A 19192-nucleotide genomic window follows, 5' to 3' on the forward strand; every position below is an offset into this window, starting at 1 on the left:
TGCAGTGCCGAGGTCGCCGGAAGTCGTAGTTTAGGAAACTCAAAGTGTGATGCAGCTGCCGGAGTTCCGGGAGTCCGTGAACTACAAGTTCCGACGTGCGCAGCGCCCGGGCTTTTCCGGCTCCTGTATCTCGTACCTTTCCGGGCCGCGGGCGGAGGGGGCAAGATGATGCCGGAGGGTGTAGCCGCTGCTCCCAGGCAGCCGCGGGCGGGTGAGTGTGCGCGCGGCGCACTGGACCTGGGACTCATTCTTCCGTGCTGTGCGGCGGGGCGCGGGCTGGCATGAGAGCGTCACGAGTGGTCGTGGGCCTAGCCTGGGGGGCGGGACTGAGACAGCTGGGGTCTCAGCGTTCGTAAGTCGGCTTGACTCTCCGCAGACCAGTCTGTCACTCCTTTCCTTCACTCTCTTTCCTTTTGCTCTCCTGCATTTATTGAGCGCTGCCTGTGTGCCAGAAAGTATCCCAGGCTCCGGAGAGTCGGCAGGGAACAGGATTCGAAACTGATAAGCTCATCTGGTACGCGGTTTCGAGATCTAGGCATTCTGCCTCTAGAGTCCTGTGCATTTTAGTGTTTCTGGATTTGTTCCCTGGATGGTAGTAATACCCACAGCCCTGTTTTGTTACAACAAAAATGTTCCAAGACTTGGATAAATGTCTCCTTGTGGCAACTCACCCTCCTTCTAAAAGGACCGAAGACTGACAAAAGAGTTAAAAATCATGAGGAACTGTGATAGATATTACGAAAACAAACCCACAAAAGTGAAGCAGATAAAGTGAGTGTTGAGCGTTCTTAAATCGTTTGGGAGCGCTACAGTTAGCCAAAGACCTGATGGAGGAGCAATCAGTCCTGAAACATTGCCGAAAGAGCCTTACAGGCAGAGGGAGCCAGAGGGATAAAGAGCTTGGAGCAAGCTAGCAATCTCTAGCAAGGGGTAGGAGAGGTAGGAGGCAGATCCGGGCAAAGTCTTAACAGCCTTCTGGTATGCATAAAGATGAACTTTATAATTCAGGTGAGTCGCAGGTGAGAGGAAGCCTTCTAATCCTCACTTGGCCAGTTGTCTCAGCCTCTATTTTTTTGAGGCAGGCTAAGATGATCAGATGAGGCTGAAGTCCTGGAGATGTCTGCCTCTTCAGTCTCATCTCCCCTCCAGCCTCTCCCTGTGCGCGTACAAGTTCATTCCTTTGCTCACTGCTGGCCTTGGTTCAGTAACTGTTCAGCTCTGTTCTTCGGTTTTCTTTGGAACTCTATGCCCAGACAGCTTTCCAGGGGGTCAGTGTGGCAGGCAGTGCTTCAGTCACCTCCATACGTTCATGTTTCTCTGTGGAAATTCCAGTCCCTGTACCCCGAGCTTGCTCCATCTCTTGACCACTGTCCCTTCAGGAAGTGAGAACCACTATACGCAGCCTGACTAAAGTTTTTGTTTTTGTTTTCTGGTTTTTCGAGACATGGTTTCTCTGTAGCTTTGGAGCCTGTCCTGGAACTCCCTTTGTAGACCAGGCTGGCCTTGAACTCACAGAGATCCGCCTACCTCTGCTGGGATTAAAGGTGTGCTCCACCGGCCCGGCTGCAGCCTGACTAAGGTGACCACAGACCAGGAAGGACTGGCCAAGAGTAGTGTCTAAATCAGAGAAGTTCCTTGTTGTAACTTTTTTTTTTTTTTTTGGTTTTTGAAGACAGGGTTTTTCTGTAGCCTAGTTTCCTGCCCTGAAACTAGCTCTTGTAGATCCTCCTGCCTCAGCCTCCCGAGTGCTGGGATTAAAAGCGTGCGCCACCACTGCCCGACCTTTTTTTTTTTTTTTTTTTGTAACTTCTTGTAACTGTATATTAGTCTTTGGAAATGGATCCAAAGATCAGGCTCTTTAGTTCTGATCTGTGGCAGACGGAATAGAAATAATTGAGGCTCTGTACCCTTGGCCCAGCTTCTAGCTCCTCGGGGATCAAACTAAACAGTCTTTGGGGATCTCCTTATTCTCCAGCACCCAGTGAGTCTAAATCTTGGATGAAGCAATGTCTGGTGTGGGGAATAGGAAGAAAGTACAGCTGAAGGAGGATGTAAGATAGGCAGGCAGCTTAGTCTCTGTGATGGGCTACCTGGCTCTGCTCAGCAAGGGGCTAGCCTGAGGGTTCACTGGGGCTCCTAGTTTGCTGACAGCAGTGGAGGGAGCCGAAGGAACAAAGCTTGGGGCAGCCTTTCTGTGCCCACACACTGGCTTGTCTGTGGGCTGGCCATTTGGCCTTTCTCAGCCTTCACTCTAGTCTGTCAGAGCTGCTGCTCCTGGTGTATCTGTAGCTTTTAGTTATGTTGTCCCTGACAGCTGTTACAGTGTTTTATAGTGGAAAATCCAGTCTCCTTCAAAGCCAAGCAACTTCCTTAGTCATCCCTGTCTTGAATGGTCAAAGGAGAATTTGAACCTAGGTCTGTCTGAGTCTAGGGCCCATGGTCATGATCGCCCTGTCACATGTGTGTGAAGTGTCAGCCTGAATCCAGGTTTAAAACTTAGCAGCTGGTTGTATCTTACTGTGGACCAGGGTTCCTGTAAGTCTGGTCTTAACAGCAAGTGGGCACCTCGCACTCTATCAGGTCTCTGATTGGCTTGTTCAGGAGGAACCCTCGGAGAGGAACCTACCAACCCCCCCATCCTTCACTAGATACTCTGTGTCCCCAGAATGCCAGTCCTAGGGAAGAGTCATGTGACTGAAGGGAAACAGACCCCTAAGAATGAGTTGATAATGGAGGACTTGATGCTTGAAAGTCCCAGGTAGAAGAAGATGACAGGGTAGAAACCGAGAAATAGGGCCATCCAGGGGCGGGATACCCATTGTATAGAAGGGGTGGGACGGAGCTGCTATGAGTGTATATAGTATGGGATGAGACTGGGCAGGTCTCCGCCCCCTACATTCTGTCTGAGTTACTCCAGCTTCTGTGGGTGGGAAGAAAAACCACTAGGGAAGCAGGTACCTGGATCAGTTGCCACAAGTTGCCACCAGTTGGATTTGTTTTAGATAGCAAGGCACTCGAGTGGGATGATAGATATCTCAGGAGCTCTGTCTGCTCTGGATCTGGCTAGTCCCCTCCTCTGGGAAGCCCTCTGCACTTCTAGAAAAAGCCTGATTCCTACACCGCAGACTTGGGAAAGGAAAAACGGTGAGGTGAAGCTAGTCCCACTAGCAGGAGCGGGGTTGAAGCTCACTCCCTGAACTCTGAAGAGGTTCAGCCTGAGCAGGGAAGACATGGAGGTTGGATATAGGGTGTAAGAAGGAGACAGAATGCTGGGACCCATGCAGAGTTGGGGCAGTGGGTCTAGACAGCAGGAAAACTGAGGGCAGAGTCAGGCTGGGGTGCTGGGAAGGGAAGAAGCAGAACAGGCTTCTGTCCAGGGCTTTAGACGTTCTGTGAGATCTTCAAATCTGAGGGATTTGACACTCTAGCGGCCCTGGCTGGCATACCCTGCCTGTTTGGGGTGGGAAAGATATGCTAAGGGGACATCAAGGGAAAAGCAGGGCAAGTGTGTATGGTTTTGCTATGGCAACCAAGTCTGTTTCTATAGGATTTGGCAGCCAGATCTGGGTCTGAGCCAGGGGGAGCTGAAGTAGGAGCTGGACGTTCTTCAGGTCCCGGCACTGGCTTTCTTATGCCAGGAGATATGCTTGGAACTTTGGCAAGTATAACCAGAGGGTGCTCTGGCTGAAGTCCAGCCCGTCAGCTACCCACAGCTCAGACAAGCCTCGATACTCGTCTACTGGTAACAGCCAAGGTGTGTGTGTGTGTGTGTGTCTATGTCTGTCTGCAAGGCAGAGAGCATCACTAATTATTGCAGGCCGGCCTTAGCTTTAGGGCGATCCTTCTGCTTCAGGCTCTCAAACTTTTTGTCTTTTTAAAAAGACCAAATTGGGCCAGGCAATGATGGCACATGCCTTTAATCCCAGCACTCAGGAGGCAGAAACACGCAGATCTCCGTGTGTTCAAGGCCAGCCTGGTCTATAGAGTGAGTTCAGAAAGGCTCCAAAGCTGAGATGGCTCAGTGGTTAAGAGCATTGCCTGCTCTTCCAAAGGTCCTGAGTTCAATTCCCGGCAACCACATGGTGGCTCACAACCATCTGTAATGAGGTCTGGTGCCCTCTTCTGGTCTGCAGGCATATACACAGACAGAACATTGTATATATAATAAATAAATATTTGAAAAAAAAAAAAAAAGAAAGGCTCCAAAGCTATAGAGAAACCCTGTCTTCTAACCCTCCACCAAAAAAGACCAAGTTGGAGAGATGGCTCAGTGGTTAAGAGCACTTGATCTTACAGAGGACCCAGGTTCAGTTCTACATACAGCTCACATCTGTTTGTAACTCCAATACTAGGGAATATCTGCTCTCTCTCTGTCTCTCTCTCTGTCTCTCTGTCTCTGTCTCTCTCTTTCTCGTAGCTTTCAAGCCTGTCCTGGATGGAGTTCTTGTAGACAAGACTGGCCTCGAACTCTCTTTTGGCCTTTGTGAGCATTCTGTTTATGGTACACAGGCATACATGTTGGCAAAACTTCACACACATAAAATTAAATAAATATATTTTTTAAAAAAAGAATTGCGCCAGGCAGTGGTGGTGCACGCCTTTAATCCCAACACTCAGGAGGCAGAGGCAGACGGATCTCTGTGAGTTTGAGGCCAGCCTGGTCTACAGAATGAGTTCCAGGACAGGCTTCGAAGTTACACAGAGAAATCCTGTCTCGAAGAATCCTGGAGTTTGGTTAGAGCACTTATGGTTCTGGCGTGGAATTCGGGTCCTAGTGTTTATAGTGGGTGGCTCACAAACCACCTAAAACTCTAACTTCAGGGAATCCAACATTCTTTTTGGTGTCTGTAGGTACCAGTACACATGCAAACTTAAACACACACATACATTTGCACACGCAGTTTTTTTTTTCTTCTTTTAAAATAAATCTTAGTTGGGCAGTGATGGCACATGCCTTTAATCCCAGCACTCGGGAGACAGCGTGTAGGCTGAGTGGAGAGAGAGAGAGAGAGAGAGAGAGAGAGAGAGAGAGAGAGGGAACCTTTTCCCATCGTTTGTTTCCTGACCTCTACACACTCATGGTAGGGTCTGTGGCACACATATACAGATGCACACGCACAGAAAGATAAGTGGACAAATCATCTGAAGAAGAACAGTAAAATAAAAAGGGAGATTCTGTTTCCTAGGGGATTATGTCCTGGGCTCCACAGACATGGAAAGTGGCAAGTCCTGGCTTAACCCACTGCCCATAGCTTTTCCTAGCTTGAGAAAGGGCTGCCAACCTTGTGGGAAGCTGTCCTTCCAACCCTGGGAATTAAAAGACAGGAGCGTCCAGGCTTCTAGGACACATAACCCCTAAGGGATTCCTACTCCAGTTGACAGCTTTTTTCCAGAGAGCCTCAGCAGGGTAGGCTCCAGCTTCTGGTGTGTTTGGCCTGCGTGACACTTTCCCTGTGTCTCAGCCTGCCCCCGCCATTTGGGGAATCCTGTTATTGCAAAGCTCAGGCCCTGGGGAACTAACCCGAAGAGTTCCTTCGGTGTGTTGCTCAATCCTATGGTGCTAATGGTGGTTGCTGTCTTATGTGTGGTGCACAGATGGGCGCTCTGGACTCTAGCCTGGGCTTAGCCTACCCTCCGGTCCCTGAAGGAGGCTGAACCGTGTGAACTGGGAAACTGCTTCCTAGGCCCAGCACAATCTGCCTCCCTCCTTCCCCGCTTGCTTGGCTCTGTGCTTCCTTCCAGGCTAGTTCTGTTCCCCTGTACTGGCTCTATGGACTCGGGGCTGATTTGCATGTTGCCAAGCGTACTTTTTCTTTCTTAACCTTACAATAGAGCCAGAGAGGAGCCAGGCACTGGCTCCTGGGCTCACAGCCCAAAGCAACAGGTGCTAGGAAACAGCTCTGTGGAATGTAGGTCTGTCTCTTAATACTGCCCTATGAGCCCACCTCTTGGCTTTCTCTAAAGGGTTAAATCTTTCACACTGATGGAGTGAGCCTTGAGCCCCCAGGTTTAGGTTGGTTGGAAGTCCCTGCCACCAAGGTGTTTTCATCTAAGTCAGTTATCAAGGACCTTCCTGCTCAGGGAGGAGACTGCCGGCCTCCTTCACATTTCTGCTCCAGACCTATCTCCTCGGAGCTTGCCCGTCCCTAGAGAGCACAGTCTAAACCACACAGAGCCAGGCCCTGAAACCCCAGGTGTGCCTGGTGGTGTCTGGTGGTTTTGAGGTGGGTGCAGTGGGAGGGAGGCAGTGACTACCAGAGAGCCGCTGGTTTGCATTGGCAACTGTCATGGCAACTGTATAGCATGAAGCTAAGGTCAGAAGAGATAGGCCTACCTTTTAAAGAATTCCACTTACCTGTACTTGAGGGTGTCTAGAGTAACAGAGGGCACGTGTCTGACAAGGTCATTTACAGGGGCCAGAAGCTACCCTGATTTGTGAGGTGGAGGGCTGAGGCTAAGTGGGTCCCTGGCAGGTAGATGGTTAGGTGGTGGCTGAAGAGGTTGATGAGGCCTAGGCAGTGAAGAGAAAGGATCAAGATTTGGCAGGGGATACAGACAGGTTGGGAGCCAGTCCTTCCTCAGAGCCCTCTGGATGGGAGTAGACAACTCTGGGTAAAGCAGGACAGACTTTGTGGCCTCCCTGTGTTTGTGTGGAAGAGACCATGTCAGGAGGACCTGGTGGAGAAAGTGGCAGAAGCTGCCTGCGTGCAGTATTCCTAGGGAACTGGAGTAGAAACTGTCTCACCTTGATCTGAGGCCTAGGCTTAGCACGGTTTACCTGGACCCCTCTGAGCTCTCTCCCTTCTTGTCCCTTCCCTGTCCTCAGTGGCCTTGGCACAAACCAAGCCACACTGTGGCGTGGCCCTGGCCTGTGGAATGGATACTGCCGGCCGTGTCTTCCTAGAACGTGGCCTCAAAGGCTCCACTTGGGCACTGAGTCTGTGGTGTGAATCATTAGGTGGCCTCATGAGAGGTAGAGTTCTCATTTTCTTGTGATCCCATGTAGCGGGCTTTCTTGGAGCACCAGCCCCCAAATCATTGACGCGGAGACTTAATGCTTGTTAATGCTCTGCCTTAGCTTGTGTCTAGCTAGCTTTTTGTTTTGTTTTAATTTAACCCACTTCTGTTAATCTGTGTGCTGCCTTGAGGCTTGTTTATCTTATCTAGGTACTGTTCATTCTGCTTCCTGGCTGCCTGGCTGGCTTCTTTTTTCTCTCTGCCCCACCTATCTGTCCTCTGCTTAGCTATTGGCCATTCAGTTTCTTATTAGACCAGTCAGGTGCCTTAGGCAGGCAAGATAAAACAGTCGCACATCTTCCATAACTAAACAAATGCAGCACATCTTTACACAGTTAAACAGATATTCTGTTCCACAATAACCCTGCTCCTTGCAGGGAGCTTTCTGGGGCTGAAACAAGGCTGTTGCTTGCTTGCTTGCCCTCTTAGCTCCACCCTTGCAGAATCCTGAGAGGGGGAAGCCCGTAGGGGATACCTTCTGACAGCGTAAGTAACTGTAGTGTCTCAGGGTGGGTGTTGTCCTAGACCTGTCCTGAGTGTGACCTACTGGCTGGTCTCCTTCTAATCGTCCCTTCCCTGTAGAGACCACATGTCTACCCGTTCTCCTGCCACTCTCTTCTGGGTAGAGCAGGGACACTGGTCCCTGTATGCTTCCTTTGTGCCTTCTGCTACCCTAATTCCCGAATGGCACAGGTGGTGTGGGTAACTGCCATTGGTTAAGATCTAGGGTTCATCTTTTTCCTGTGACTTGCCTTGGATGGCCAAGTTGAGAGAGAGACTCAAGTGACTTTGCCCATGGTTTCTTGGTGGTCCTGGCTGGGTCCTTATAGCATCTGCTATGGCAGAGAACACACTCATGTTGCTCTGGTGGGTTCCCATGTGACTAGGTCCTGGTGTGTGTGCTACACCTCAGGCCCAGTCTAATGGATGGGTAGAAATCAAGACCCGATAAGGATATTTGGCCTGCACAGGGGCAGGTCTCAAAGTGATGAGCTGTGAGCAGGACCAGAGGATCGGCCAATGCAGATTGGGCTTTCCACTTCAGGGGTAGAGCTGGGTGGTTTCCTCAAAGGGTCCAGGCCTGAAAGGATGGTACCACTAAAGGTCACCTGTCTTCAGGGGGCCTCCTTTCCTGTAGCTGGGGCTTTTGCAACTTTGAGGGAGGGGCAGGAAGGCCCTTGCCCGCCCGTGGACCTCCCAACAATGCAGCAGAGGCAGGAGGAAGCTAAGACCTGCCCTGTGATGGACTGGCTAGGTCTACCAAACGGGGGAACTTGGCTGGCTTTTAGGTACCCAGAATGCCACCTCTGAAGCCCCTTATTTGTGTTCTACCCATAGGGGACACTGCCCGAGGACCCTGGATGCCTCTCTAGAGCATGAGCTCAGCCAAGAGTGCCCGCTACAACCGCTTCTCTGGGGGGCCTGCCAATCTTCCCTCCCCAGACAGCAGTGGGGTAAGAGAGGTACCTGAGGGTCTGCCCTCTGCATACCACACCCCAGCGCCCCAGCATGCTATATATATAAAACTTGCCACTATGGGCAGAGCTACTGACAGTCCTTTTCCTCATTGGAGGGCCCCTCAGAATAGCCTGTGCCCGTTGATGGAGTATCCCTGCACATGTGTGCAGGTGAGCCTCCAGTACGCAAGCATGTCAGTATGTGTGACCCTGTGCATATTGCATTAAGTCTTTTCCATTGCCTATTAGACCAGAATGGAAACGACCTTTGGGCCTACCTTTTCGACCGTCACCACCATCACCAAAGGTGAGCCTGTGATCAGGAAGAATCTGTACTCTGTTGGGATCTAGGGGCACTTCCTGGTGAGTGGGCACGGGGTGCTTGTGTTGGTGAAGGAGTGTTGTTGGTCTCCAGGGCTCTGTTTCTTTCCATGTCTCAGCTGCCAGCCGGGCAGAACTAGGCAGTACTGTTCCTGTACCTCACCTTTGTGGTTTTTTTTTTGTTTTGTTTTGTTTTTGTACCTCACCTTTGTTATTAGTCTCCCTCCACTTCCTTCTACCCAAAAAGTGCCCACCCCATCTGGGGGGGCAGCTGTCTTGACTTCCCTGGCACCACCAGTTATATCTTATCCCAGTGACTCATGCCTCATCCTGGCCATGGGCTCCTAGCGTCCAAGAGGGTGTGACTGGTACGGCATCCTTTCTAGGGCGAGATCTGGTGCTATCAGACAAGGTGCTTCAAGAGATCATAGCACAGTTTGGGGCAGTGGGGCAGCGTCTTCGCTGGAGGCTGGGGAGGGCCAGAGTTCTGGGGCACTGTGTTCTGCTTTGCCAGTTCTCTACCACAGGAGTGCGCCAGCTACTAATTGGTTTTTTAATTGCCTTCCCATGGCTGAAGGCATGGGGTTAGCAGGAACACACCAGTGTCTTTTAATTCTGCATGACCTGAGGGGGCTCTGAAAGGGCCTCTTCTCCCACACCCCACCCAGGAGGCTGTTGCTCACCGTCTCATCTGTCTTCAGAGACTCCACAGTACCTGTCACTACTGTTGAGGGTTCCAGAGCCAAAATGACACGTGGTCTGCTGTACCCTGGTTTCTGGGTGGCTAGGGCTTGTCAGCCTTTGTCATTAGAGATGGAGAAACTGAGGCCCAGTCATAGGATAGACAGTCATATTCCTGATCCTGAATGGAGATGTTTAGCATTCTGGTTGTGCTATGACATTTGGATCTGTTTGAACCTGAGGTCATAGTAGCCTATAGGGTTTATGAGGTGGTTCTCTGGTTCCCATGTGAACTCTTGATATTTCACGCTCCAGGAACCCCTCCCTGCCTTCTGGCCTAGGCTGGGCAGGGTATTCTGTGTGCAAGAGATGGGAGGCCAACAAGGCTAGCTAGCCCTAGTTTCTGAATCTGGTTGTGCCAGGGAGGAGGCAGGAGGACCTAGACTAACAGAATGTAGTATTTACCTGTCATTTATTAGCTGAGGTCCTCAGTTTCCCCTTCTGAACTAAGGCTATCAGAGAATTCAACCTGACAGTTACCTTGAAGGGATGTGCCCAAGTGATCTGCCCTAGAAAAGGTGCCATGCCACTCACATGGAGGGCCCCTTATCAGGCTGAAGACTCTGAAAGGAAGGTCTTAGCTGGGCATGGTGGTGCTGCCTGTCGGCCTAGCACTCCAGAGATGGAGGCAGGAAAATAATGCATTTGAAGTAACCCTGAGCTGCATAGAGAGATCATGTCTTAAAACAAGGGCCGAACCAGGCATGGCGGTGTACACCACTAATCCCAACCTTTGGGAGATAGAGACAGGTAGATCTCTTATGATTCTAGGTCAGCCTGGTCTGCATAGTAAATCCAAGACAGTCAAGGCTTCATAGTGGGACTCTGTCTCAAAAAGCCAAACTCAAGCAAGAGCTGGATCTAGAGAGATGTCTTAGTGGTTCTTCCCAAGGACCCAGGTTCAGTTCTTAGCACCCATATGGTATTTTACATCAACTTGTAATTCCAGTTCTAGAAGATCTGATGCTGCCATAGGTAACAGACACACGTGTAATGCAAGATACGCATACACATAAAGTTAACAAAAGAAAAACAAGGACTGGTGATGAATGCCCCTGATTAGCATGAGCCAGGTCCTGGGTTCTCTACACAAGGGGAGGGAAATAAAGAATTTAAAGGTAGGCAGAGGGGGGCAGCTAGCAGTCCATCCTCAATTATCTGCAGGGCCACATTGCCAGTGCTGGTCTCACCTCAGGAGACAATCCAGAGGATCCCATAGAGAGGCTTTGCCAGCAGACTGCTGTCCCTGCTGCCTCAGTCCCTTCCTCCACTGACAGTCATGTCACTCAGGCCTTCCTCTGTCGTTTTAGCGGCTGATGGGACCAGCACATACAAACAGCATCGCAGGACACCGTCCTCCTCTAGCACCCTTGCCTATTCGCCACGGGATGAAGAGGACAGCATGGTAGGTCCTTAGGATGCAGAAGCCTGGTACGGTTCCTAACCCTCCTACCAGGCCCTCCTCTCTGAGGGACCAGTGAAACACCTGGAGGTCTGAGCACTCGTCACATTCCTGAAACTAGATGTAGGCAGTAAGCAGCCAGTTTGTAGGACTGGGCGTTAGGGCATGACCCTGGACGGCCGTGGTCAGGCAGTTTTGGTTCCATCTTAAGGAAGGTGGGAGCCACGAAAGGTTTTCTCAGGTGAGTCTGCCATGTGACAGAGGACAACTGGCGTAACTGGAGTTCTTGCCTGGAGGGCAGGCCAGGCAGAGGCGGAAGCACCTTTTCCTCTTTTTGCTTTTATTTTTGGTAGGTTTTTTTGTTTGTTTGTTTGTTTGGGGGGGTGTTTGTTTGTTTGTTTGTTTTGGGGGGTGTTTGTTTGTTTGTTTTGAGTCAGGGTTTCTCTGTCTAACAATCCTGGCTGTCCTGGAACTCACTCACTTTGTAGACTAGACTGGTTTCAAACTCACAGAGATTTCTCTGCCTCTGCCTCTCTGGATGCTGGGATTAAAGGCATGCACCACCAGCATGGTAGGGTTTTTTTTGTTTGTTTTCATTATTGTTTTTTGAGACAGGGTCTGTCTACATAGCCCTTGCTGTCTAGAACTATGTGGACCAGGATGTTCTTGAACTTAGAGATCTGCCTCTTTGTCTCACTAGTATTGAGATTAAAAGCATGTGCCCTGTGGGCCCAGCACTGCACTGAGCCTTATATGAGTCAGATATGTTTACCCCGCTCCCCACAGCTTCACCTCTTCAGTCTCCACCCAGCTCCTCTTACTGCAGCCTGAGCCTTGGAAGGGCTTCATTGTGCCTCTGGGTTGGCTACTCTGGGGCATCTGACAGGTTACAGTAATTTTACATATGCACTGGACTCTTGTTTGCTGTGGGACAATGGGCAGCTGTGCCCACCTGTCTGTCCCACTAACCTGACTTCAGTTCCCTCAGGCTGCTCTGACCAGTAGGCAGCGGAGAGCGTGCAGTTCTGTGCTAGCTCCTGTCTGGCGCTCCTTGCTCCTCTGCCGGCCACTGCTGGGGATATTTGACTCACTTCCTTTAACTTTGCCCTCTAGGCCTCACATGGCATTCCCATACAAGGTGTCACTTTGGGACATCCTAGTTAAAGGAGATGGTCCCTGCCCTGGAGAATGAAGTACATGTCTAGTCTGCCTCCTGCTCCAGACACAGGCTCAAAAAGGTAGCAAGTAGACCAGGACATTGGTCCAAGACAGGTTATTGCTCACAAATGAGGCTGCAGGTGTCTGTTAGCCTGCAGGGAAGAGCTGTGGCGGCAGTGGCCCTTGAATGCTGTCCTCTCTCCCGCTAGGACCTCATCAAAGGTTGCTTCCCTCAGGTCTTAAGAGACTAGGTCAGCCTTGGGTAGAACATTCCTGCCATTACAATAAACCTCCTTGGTTGGGTCAAATGTCTCCTGACCAAGAAGGCAGCTCAGACCATGGCCACCTCTCCTTGACCGGGCTTCAGCACTTTTCTGTTCAGTAATCTGGGGTCTTAACTGCCCCAGGATTGGCTGGTGGATGTAGCCTCTCTGCAGCCCACATTCCCTCACGGGAAGCAGGAAGAAGCCTAAGCATGTCCTGTAGAATTGAATAGCAGGAAATCTCTCCATTTACACAAAGAAAATTGGCAGGCGAGAACGGGCAGCCCAGCACCAAAGGCCAGGGTCGGCTACCACAGGCAGCAGGGACTGAGGCCCCACCAACCTCCCCCACACAATCCACAGCCTTGTGGACTTGCTGGAAGTGGGGTGGCTTAGGGGCACCCCTGCCTTCACAGGGCTCAACCCCCTGATAGGCTGCCTCCATCTGTGCAGCCCCCTATCAACACTCCTCGCCGCTCTGACTCAGCCATCTCTGTCCGCTCCCTACACTCCGAGTCCAGCATGTCCCTGCGCTCCACATTCTCGCTGCCTGAGGAGGAGGAGGAGCCGGTAGGTGTGGTAGGTTTGACAGGAACTGTCTTCCAGGATTGTCACTGCTACCGTGGAATGGGTACTGACTGTCCCCTCAGGCCATACAACATAGCACAGCGCGAGGGCAGGTCAGAGCTGGTTAGGGACTCTGGTCCATGTTGGAACTCTGAGGGCTCTGTCTCCCTCTTCTATCTGAAGGCTGCCTGGGGATGAGAGGTGGGAAGGTGGGGCTCAGATCAGGCACTTTTCTAGTTTGTTTGCCAGGAAGAGGGGCCAGTAAGGCTGGCTGAGACTCCGTGTGCAGGTGCTGTGTGTGTGGTTGGTCACTGCTTACAGCCTACCTCTGAGCCACACCCCTTGCTTTGACTTCTTGGTCCTCTCACGATGCTCTAGATTCAATAGGATTGGCCCAGTCCTGGACATGGTGGACATGCTGGTGGCTTGGGTAGTTAATATTGCTGAGGGTCTAATCCCCAAACCTCCACCTCAGCACTCCAGGCCCACCTCCTGATCATCTGGCTTTTGCTCCGCTCTGTCTAGGAACCGCTGGTATTTGCTGAGCAGCCCTCGGTAAAACTGTGTTGCCAGCTCTGCTGCAATGTGTTCAAGGACCCTGTGATCACTACCTGCGGGGTGAGATCACAGACCCTCTTACTCCCCAACCCCAGGTACTCCCTTCAGCGCTCAGGCCAGTGCACTGCTGGCCTTGCTCCTAGTCCCAAGCTGGCTATCAGGCAGGAGCTCTTTGAAGTGGTGGGGAATGGTGTGAACTCTGGGCTGCCACTGACCTTGACTTAGAGGGAAGACAACTACAACTGTCCCCTAAGTCCACTTTTTGTCCCCACAGCACACGTTCTGTAGACGATGCGCCTTGAAGTCAGGTAGGTCTGTGCCTCCCATTCAGACCTGGGAAGGGGAGTGGGTGGTGGGTGGTCCCTGTTCTGTTATTTCCCCCGGCTGCCAGCAGAGGCCACTGGTTTCCCATCTAGGCATGTGTGGCCTGTCCCAGGGCTGGAATAGTGATGCAAGGGCTCCAGCCTGGCAGGCAAAGGACCTCTATACAAAGCCTGATTGCTGATGTCCCCGGCCTCAGAGCTCTTGCTGTGGTGGACATGGAATGGGTTCCAGGGTGAGGGCTTGGGCTCCAACAGATGCTATTGTTCCTGGCAGCCTCTGCTTCTGTTTCACACCATCTGTCCACTACCCCTTGACCCTGCCCAAAACTACTGGGCCAGCTAAGAGACCTCTGTCACTTCCTGCTCATCTGGGAGGTCTACTGTGCAGCTTTTTCTGCACAGGCAGCTTGGGTACCCAGTGGGCTTCCGTTGCCTGTCTGCCACTGCACCTCCTTTCCCCAAGACTTGACCTCTTACTGGGCAGAGCTGCCAGGGGGAGAGGTGGCTGGGCAGGCGGTGGGCTCAGCACATCATCCTCTCCAGAGAAGTGTCCCGTGGATAATGCCAAGCTGACCGTGGTGGTGAACAACATTGCAGTGGCTGAGCAGATTGGAGAGCTCTTCATCCATTGTCGGCATGGTTGCCATGCAGCAGGCACTGGGAAGCCTGGTGTCTTTGAGGTAGACCCGAGGGGCTGCCCCTTCACCATCAAGCTTAGTGCCCGGAAGTGAGTACCTTCTGAGCCTCCCTCTCTTTGGGGCTGCTGAGCTCATTTACTTCTCTGGGACTACATTGGGGGGAGGCTCAGCTCTGCCCCTACATCCTGCATATGCACAGGGACCACGAGAGTAGCTGTGACTACAGGCCTGTGCGCTGCCCCAACAACCCCAGCTGCCCTCCCCTTCTCAAGATGAACCTAGAGGCCCACCTGAAGGAATGCGAGCACATCAAGTGTCCCCACTCTAAGTACGGGTGAGTGGGCGGGGGTGGGATGTGGGCTGGTGGGCTTCTGGGAGCTGATGCCTGGCAGATGGACCATAGCTGGGAGCCACACCAATGACTGCCATCACAGCCCATATCCAGGTGCCCAGGAGAACAGAGAGGACCAAACAGGTTGGAAGTGGGTATCAGGGAAGGTGGGTAAGGGGGCTCAAATGGGAGTGGAGGGGAGGCAGGGACAGAAGGAAAGGAGCATCCTCCTAGCTGTTGAGCAGGGAGGCTGTTACTGGGTACAAGTTTTACTCTTAGGGAGGGAGGGATCCTTGAGGCTTTCTGGGATTATGGGACAAGATTTCACTGTGAAATGATCTAAGTGCTGTTGGTGGAGGATGGGAGGGGAGCTGGGTCTGAGGGGTAATGGGCATGATCGTGATGACTTGGATTTAATGGGTAGGGAGGCTAAGGGTCAGTCTTGCCAGGCAGGCAGGTGGGCAGGGCAGCGGTCCTGTTCCCCCAGGTGCACATTTATCGGGAACCAGGACACATATGAGACTCACTTGGAAACATGCCGCTTTGAGGGCCTGAAGGAGTTCCTGCAGCAAACTGATGATCGCTTCCATGAGATGCATGTGGCGCTGGCCCAGAAGGACCAGGAGATCGCCTTCCTGCGCTCCATGCTGGGCAAGCTCTCGGAGAAGATTGACCAGCTGGAGAAGAGCCTTGAGCTCAAGTTTGGTAAGATGTAGCCCAGAGAACGTGGGTTCCCGCTCTGTGCTGAACCCCGGGAATACCTCTCTGTTCTTGTCGCTCAGATGTCCTTGATGAGAACCAGAGCAAGCTCAGTGAAGACCTCATGGAGTTCCGGAGGGATGCGTCCATGCTGAATGTGAGTCCCTGAGGGCTGCAGAGCGGAGACACAGGAGGACAGACCGGGGTTCCTCCTCTGGCCTTTGTCCCTAGTGCTCAGGGTTTTACCAGAGGTCAGTGTCTGTTCCGTCCACCCATTCTCTGCTCTGTGTTTGGTCTTGCAGGATGAGTTGTCTCACATCAATGCACGCCTGAACATGGGTATCCTTGGATGTGAGTATAGCCCGCTGCTGCTAACGCTGTCTCTAGAGCCCTACCAGTCCCTCACTAACTTCTCCCGTTTGCAGCCTATGACCCTCAGCAAATCTTCAAGTGCAAAGGGACCTTTGTGGGCCACCAGGGCCCTGTCTGGTGTCTCTGTGTCTATTCCATGGGTGACCTACTCTTCAGTGGCTCTTCTGACAAGACGATCAAGGTGAGTGGGTCCTGTTCCATAGGTTCTGCACTATACCTGGGCTCAGGTGGGCACTGCATGCCAGCCCCTGCTACCTTCTGTCCATGGCTGGGTCTTCTCCCCTAATGGGTGCTATCCTGCCCTTTTGGCACCGGACTGACCTGTGGAGACCTGGTCTAACCTGATCTCTGCAGGTGTGGGACACGTGTACCACCTACAAGTGCCAAAAGACACTGGAGGGCCATGATGGTATTGTGCTGGCGCTCTGCATCCAAGGGTGAGTCTTGTCCACTGGGCCAGGGTGTGCCATACTGACACCCTGTGAAACGTGCATCTGTTCCACCTATGGAACACTAACACCTGAGCAAATACTGGGATCCTAAGTGACAGTCTGTGAACTCCCAGCAGAGCCTGGCCCTGCCCTGGCATGTCAGGTGGCTAGAAGCTAGAGGGGGCACCCTTAGAGGGCAGGACAGCTCAACTGTCACCAGGATGGCAAGTGCCTTGGGCTTAACTCTAGTTCTGGTCCATGTGGCAGCTGCCATGCTGACTTCTCGGTAGGCCCTTCCTAAGCCTGGCCCTCCTCTCTTGTGTTGTCGGGCTGTGTGTGGTCATACTAGGTATGTGGGCAAGGGTCTTGCTCATCTTCACTGCTGGTGGTGGCCTCCCTGGGATTTGGTATTCAGTATAGGTGGCCTCCCCACTCGCTCAGCTCAGCCATCAAGTGTTTCCCAGGCTGGTTGTTCATATCCAACTATGCAGACTGAGAATGGGGCTCAGCAGTGAGGCATAGCAGTGGCCCTGGGACCAAGCCATGTTGGTTCCTGGGGCCAGCCAGGATATCTTGTCCAAGTCTGGTAGCTTCTCGCTTTGCTCCCCCAGGTGCAAACTGTACAGTGGATCTGCAGACTGCACCATCATTGTGAGTAGAGCGCAGCATGAGGGTGGGGATCGAGAAAGCCCGGTGCTCTTTCCTTTCTCACGAACCCCCAACCCTGAGGTTTACTGTCACCCCTACAGGTGTGGGACATCCAGAACCTGCAGAAGGTGAACACCATCCGGGCCCACGACAACCCTGTGTGCACCCTGGTATCCTCCCATAACATGCTCTTCAGTGGCTCTCTGAAGGCCATCAAGGTATAGGCAAGGGGTACGCGTGTGTGGGTACGGGGTACGCATGTACGTGGGGTACCGGGGTAGTGGGTGCCTTTCTAGCCCAGGCTCATGTCCATTCCTTCAGGTCTGGGACATCGTGGGCACTGAGCTAAAGTTGAAGAAGGAGCTCACAGGCCTCAACCATTGGGTGCGGGCCCTAGTGGCAGCACAGAGCTATCTGTACAGCGGCTCTTACCAGACAATCAAGGTGTGCCCACCCACCCCTGGCGACGGGGCCTTGCCCTCTGCTGCTCTTCCTATGGTGTCCTGAAGCCCCTCTGCCCTTTTCCATATCTTCCTCTATGCTCTGGGCTGTCTTCTCCTGAATCCCAGAGCCCAAGGTAAGAAAGTGCCTGGCCTGAGATTAAGTGACATACTTTTCCCTAGATCTGGGACATTCGGACCCTTGACTGCATCCATGTCCTGCAGACATCTGGCGGCAGTGTCTATTCCATTGCTGTGACGAATCACCACATTGTCTGTGGCACCTATGAGAACCTCATTCATGTAAGGGCTAGGCAACCTGGTAGCAGGTCTCCATCTCTCCTGCCCTTGTTCTGGGTCCCTTTCTCTAACCTAAATTGGGCCTGCCCCCTTTCAGGTATGGGACATTGAATCCAAAGAGCAGGTGCGGACCCTAACGGGCCATGTGGGCACAGTATATGCCCTGGCAGTCATTTCAACACCAGACCAGACCAAAGTCTTCAGTGCATCCTATGACCGGTCCCTCAGGGTATGTGCTGCCCGGGAGCAGGAGGCCCAGAAGTGGCTGGGCCGGGGTGGGCCCTCATAGCCCTTGTGCTCCTCTCCCCCAGGTCTGGAGTATGGACAACATGATCTGCACGCAGACGCTGCTGCGCCATCAAGGCAGTGTAACTGCACTGGCTGTTTCCCGGGGCCGGCTCTTCTCAGGGGCAGTGGATAGCACTGTGAAGGTCAGTGCCTGTGGCTCGGGCTCTGGACGGGTTGCATAGGATGGAGCTCTGAGGGTGGGTGAGGGGCAAGTGGTCCAGGCAGGTTAACGATTGAGGGCTGGGAGACTTAGACTGGCAAGAAAGGAAGCCTTGTGCTGCAGGGGATCTGAAAGAGAACCCTTTCTTTGCAGGTTTGGACATGCTAACAAAATCCAGGCCAAGCTTTGGCTCCCTTTGGGTCTGTCAATCAGGCTGGCCCTACGTGAATGCCTTGGAATTTCCGCCTGTCTTGTGGAGACAGGTAGACAGACTCAAACAGCTAGGCAGTGTCATCTCTGCCATGTTCTTGGCAAGGGATCTTTCTTTAGGACCCGCTCTTACTTCTCTACCAGAGAAGTGCCCAGGCCCTTCTCTGGGTGCCAGGTACGATGCCTGCCCGGCCTACCATTCATATCACTCCGCAGACCTCTGTTTTGAGACAGGGTCTCACTATGTAGCTCTGGCTGTCCTGGAACTCACTATGTCAACCAGGCTGGCCTCGAACTCACAGATCTGCCTGCCTCTTCCTCCCAAGTGCTGGGATTAAAGACGTGCGCCACCACTCCTGGCAGAACCCAGATGAACCGTGGGTCTTTTTACTCACCTTTTCTACTGGTTTTAGACTGTATATAGATTTTATTACTTCCCTGTTGAAATAAAAGCTGCACAGACTGTGGTTGTGAGTGGAGATAGCTTCTGGGACCATGATTCACGTGGGTGTGCCCAGGGACAAGACGGGAGGGAGGTTGGGTGGACTTTCTTCTACAGGAGGCAGTTGTCATTCCTTGGCTCCCAACTGCCAGTCTCTGAGCTTTGCTTTTCCCACCACACATGCCCCAAAGAGTGAGCCAGGCAGCTCTGTTTTCTGCTGTTTATTGACAGCTGACAGCAGCTCCCTATCCAGACCCCCCTCCCCACTTCCTAGAGCCCTAGCCTGGGCCACCTATACAAAGGAGGCTGATAAATGGCCAGCATGTTCACAAATAAGGAAGCGCCAGGAATGACAGTTGGAAGGGGCCCATGTCCACACTACCTTAATTGGCCCCCTCCACCAGCCTACACCACAATTATGGTTTT

The 19192-nt window shown here is 52.4% G+C and overlaps 1 protein-coding gene across 10 annotated transcripts; it reads left to right on the forward strand.

The window, feature by feature from the left end:
- The first annotated feature begins 78 nt into the window (after window positions 1-78).
- Traf7 (TNF receptor associated factor 7) lies at window positions 79-18791 on the forward strand. 10 transcript variants are annotated; one of them, XM_075941627.1, is made up of 21 exons: window positions 79-211; window positions 8356-8471; window positions 8724-8781; window positions 10847-10941; window positions 12813-12929; window positions 13452-13544; window positions 13759-13792; window positions 14351-14534; window positions 14645-14779; window positions 15264-15481; window positions 15559-15632; window positions 15778-15826; window positions 15901-16028; window positions 16202-16284; window positions 16890-16929; window positions 17028-17144; window positions 17248-17370; window positions 17550-17669; window positions 17764-17895; window positions 17978-18097; window positions 18268-18791. In XM_075941627.1, the coding sequence occupies exons 2-21, from the start codon at window positions 8394-8396 to the stop codon at window positions 18280-18282; spliced, it is 2013 nt and encodes a 670-aa protein (XP_075797742.1). In that variant the 5' UTR covers window positions 79-211; window positions 8356-8393; the 3' UTR covers window positions 18283-18791. The 10 variants fall into 10 exon arrangements, with proteins under 10 accessions (XP_075797742.1, XP_075797738.1, XP_075797739.1 ...); XM_075941623.1 differs by having other exon boundaries at window positions 85-211; window positions 8356-8480; window positions 12813-12938; XM_075941624.1 differs by having other exon boundaries at window positions 85-211; window positions 8356-8480; window positions 12813-12938; window positions 14645-14773.
- Window positions 18792-19192: the final 401 nt, after the last annotated feature.

This window comes from Microtus pennsylvanicus, chromosome 11 (genome assembly GCF_037038515.1).
Source record: "Microtus pennsylvanicus isolate mMicPen1 chromosome 11, mMicPen1.hap1, whole genome shotgun sequence".
Taxonomy (NCBI): Eukaryota; Metazoa; Chordata; class Mammalia; order Rodentia; family Cricetidae; genus Microtus; species Microtus pennsylvanicus.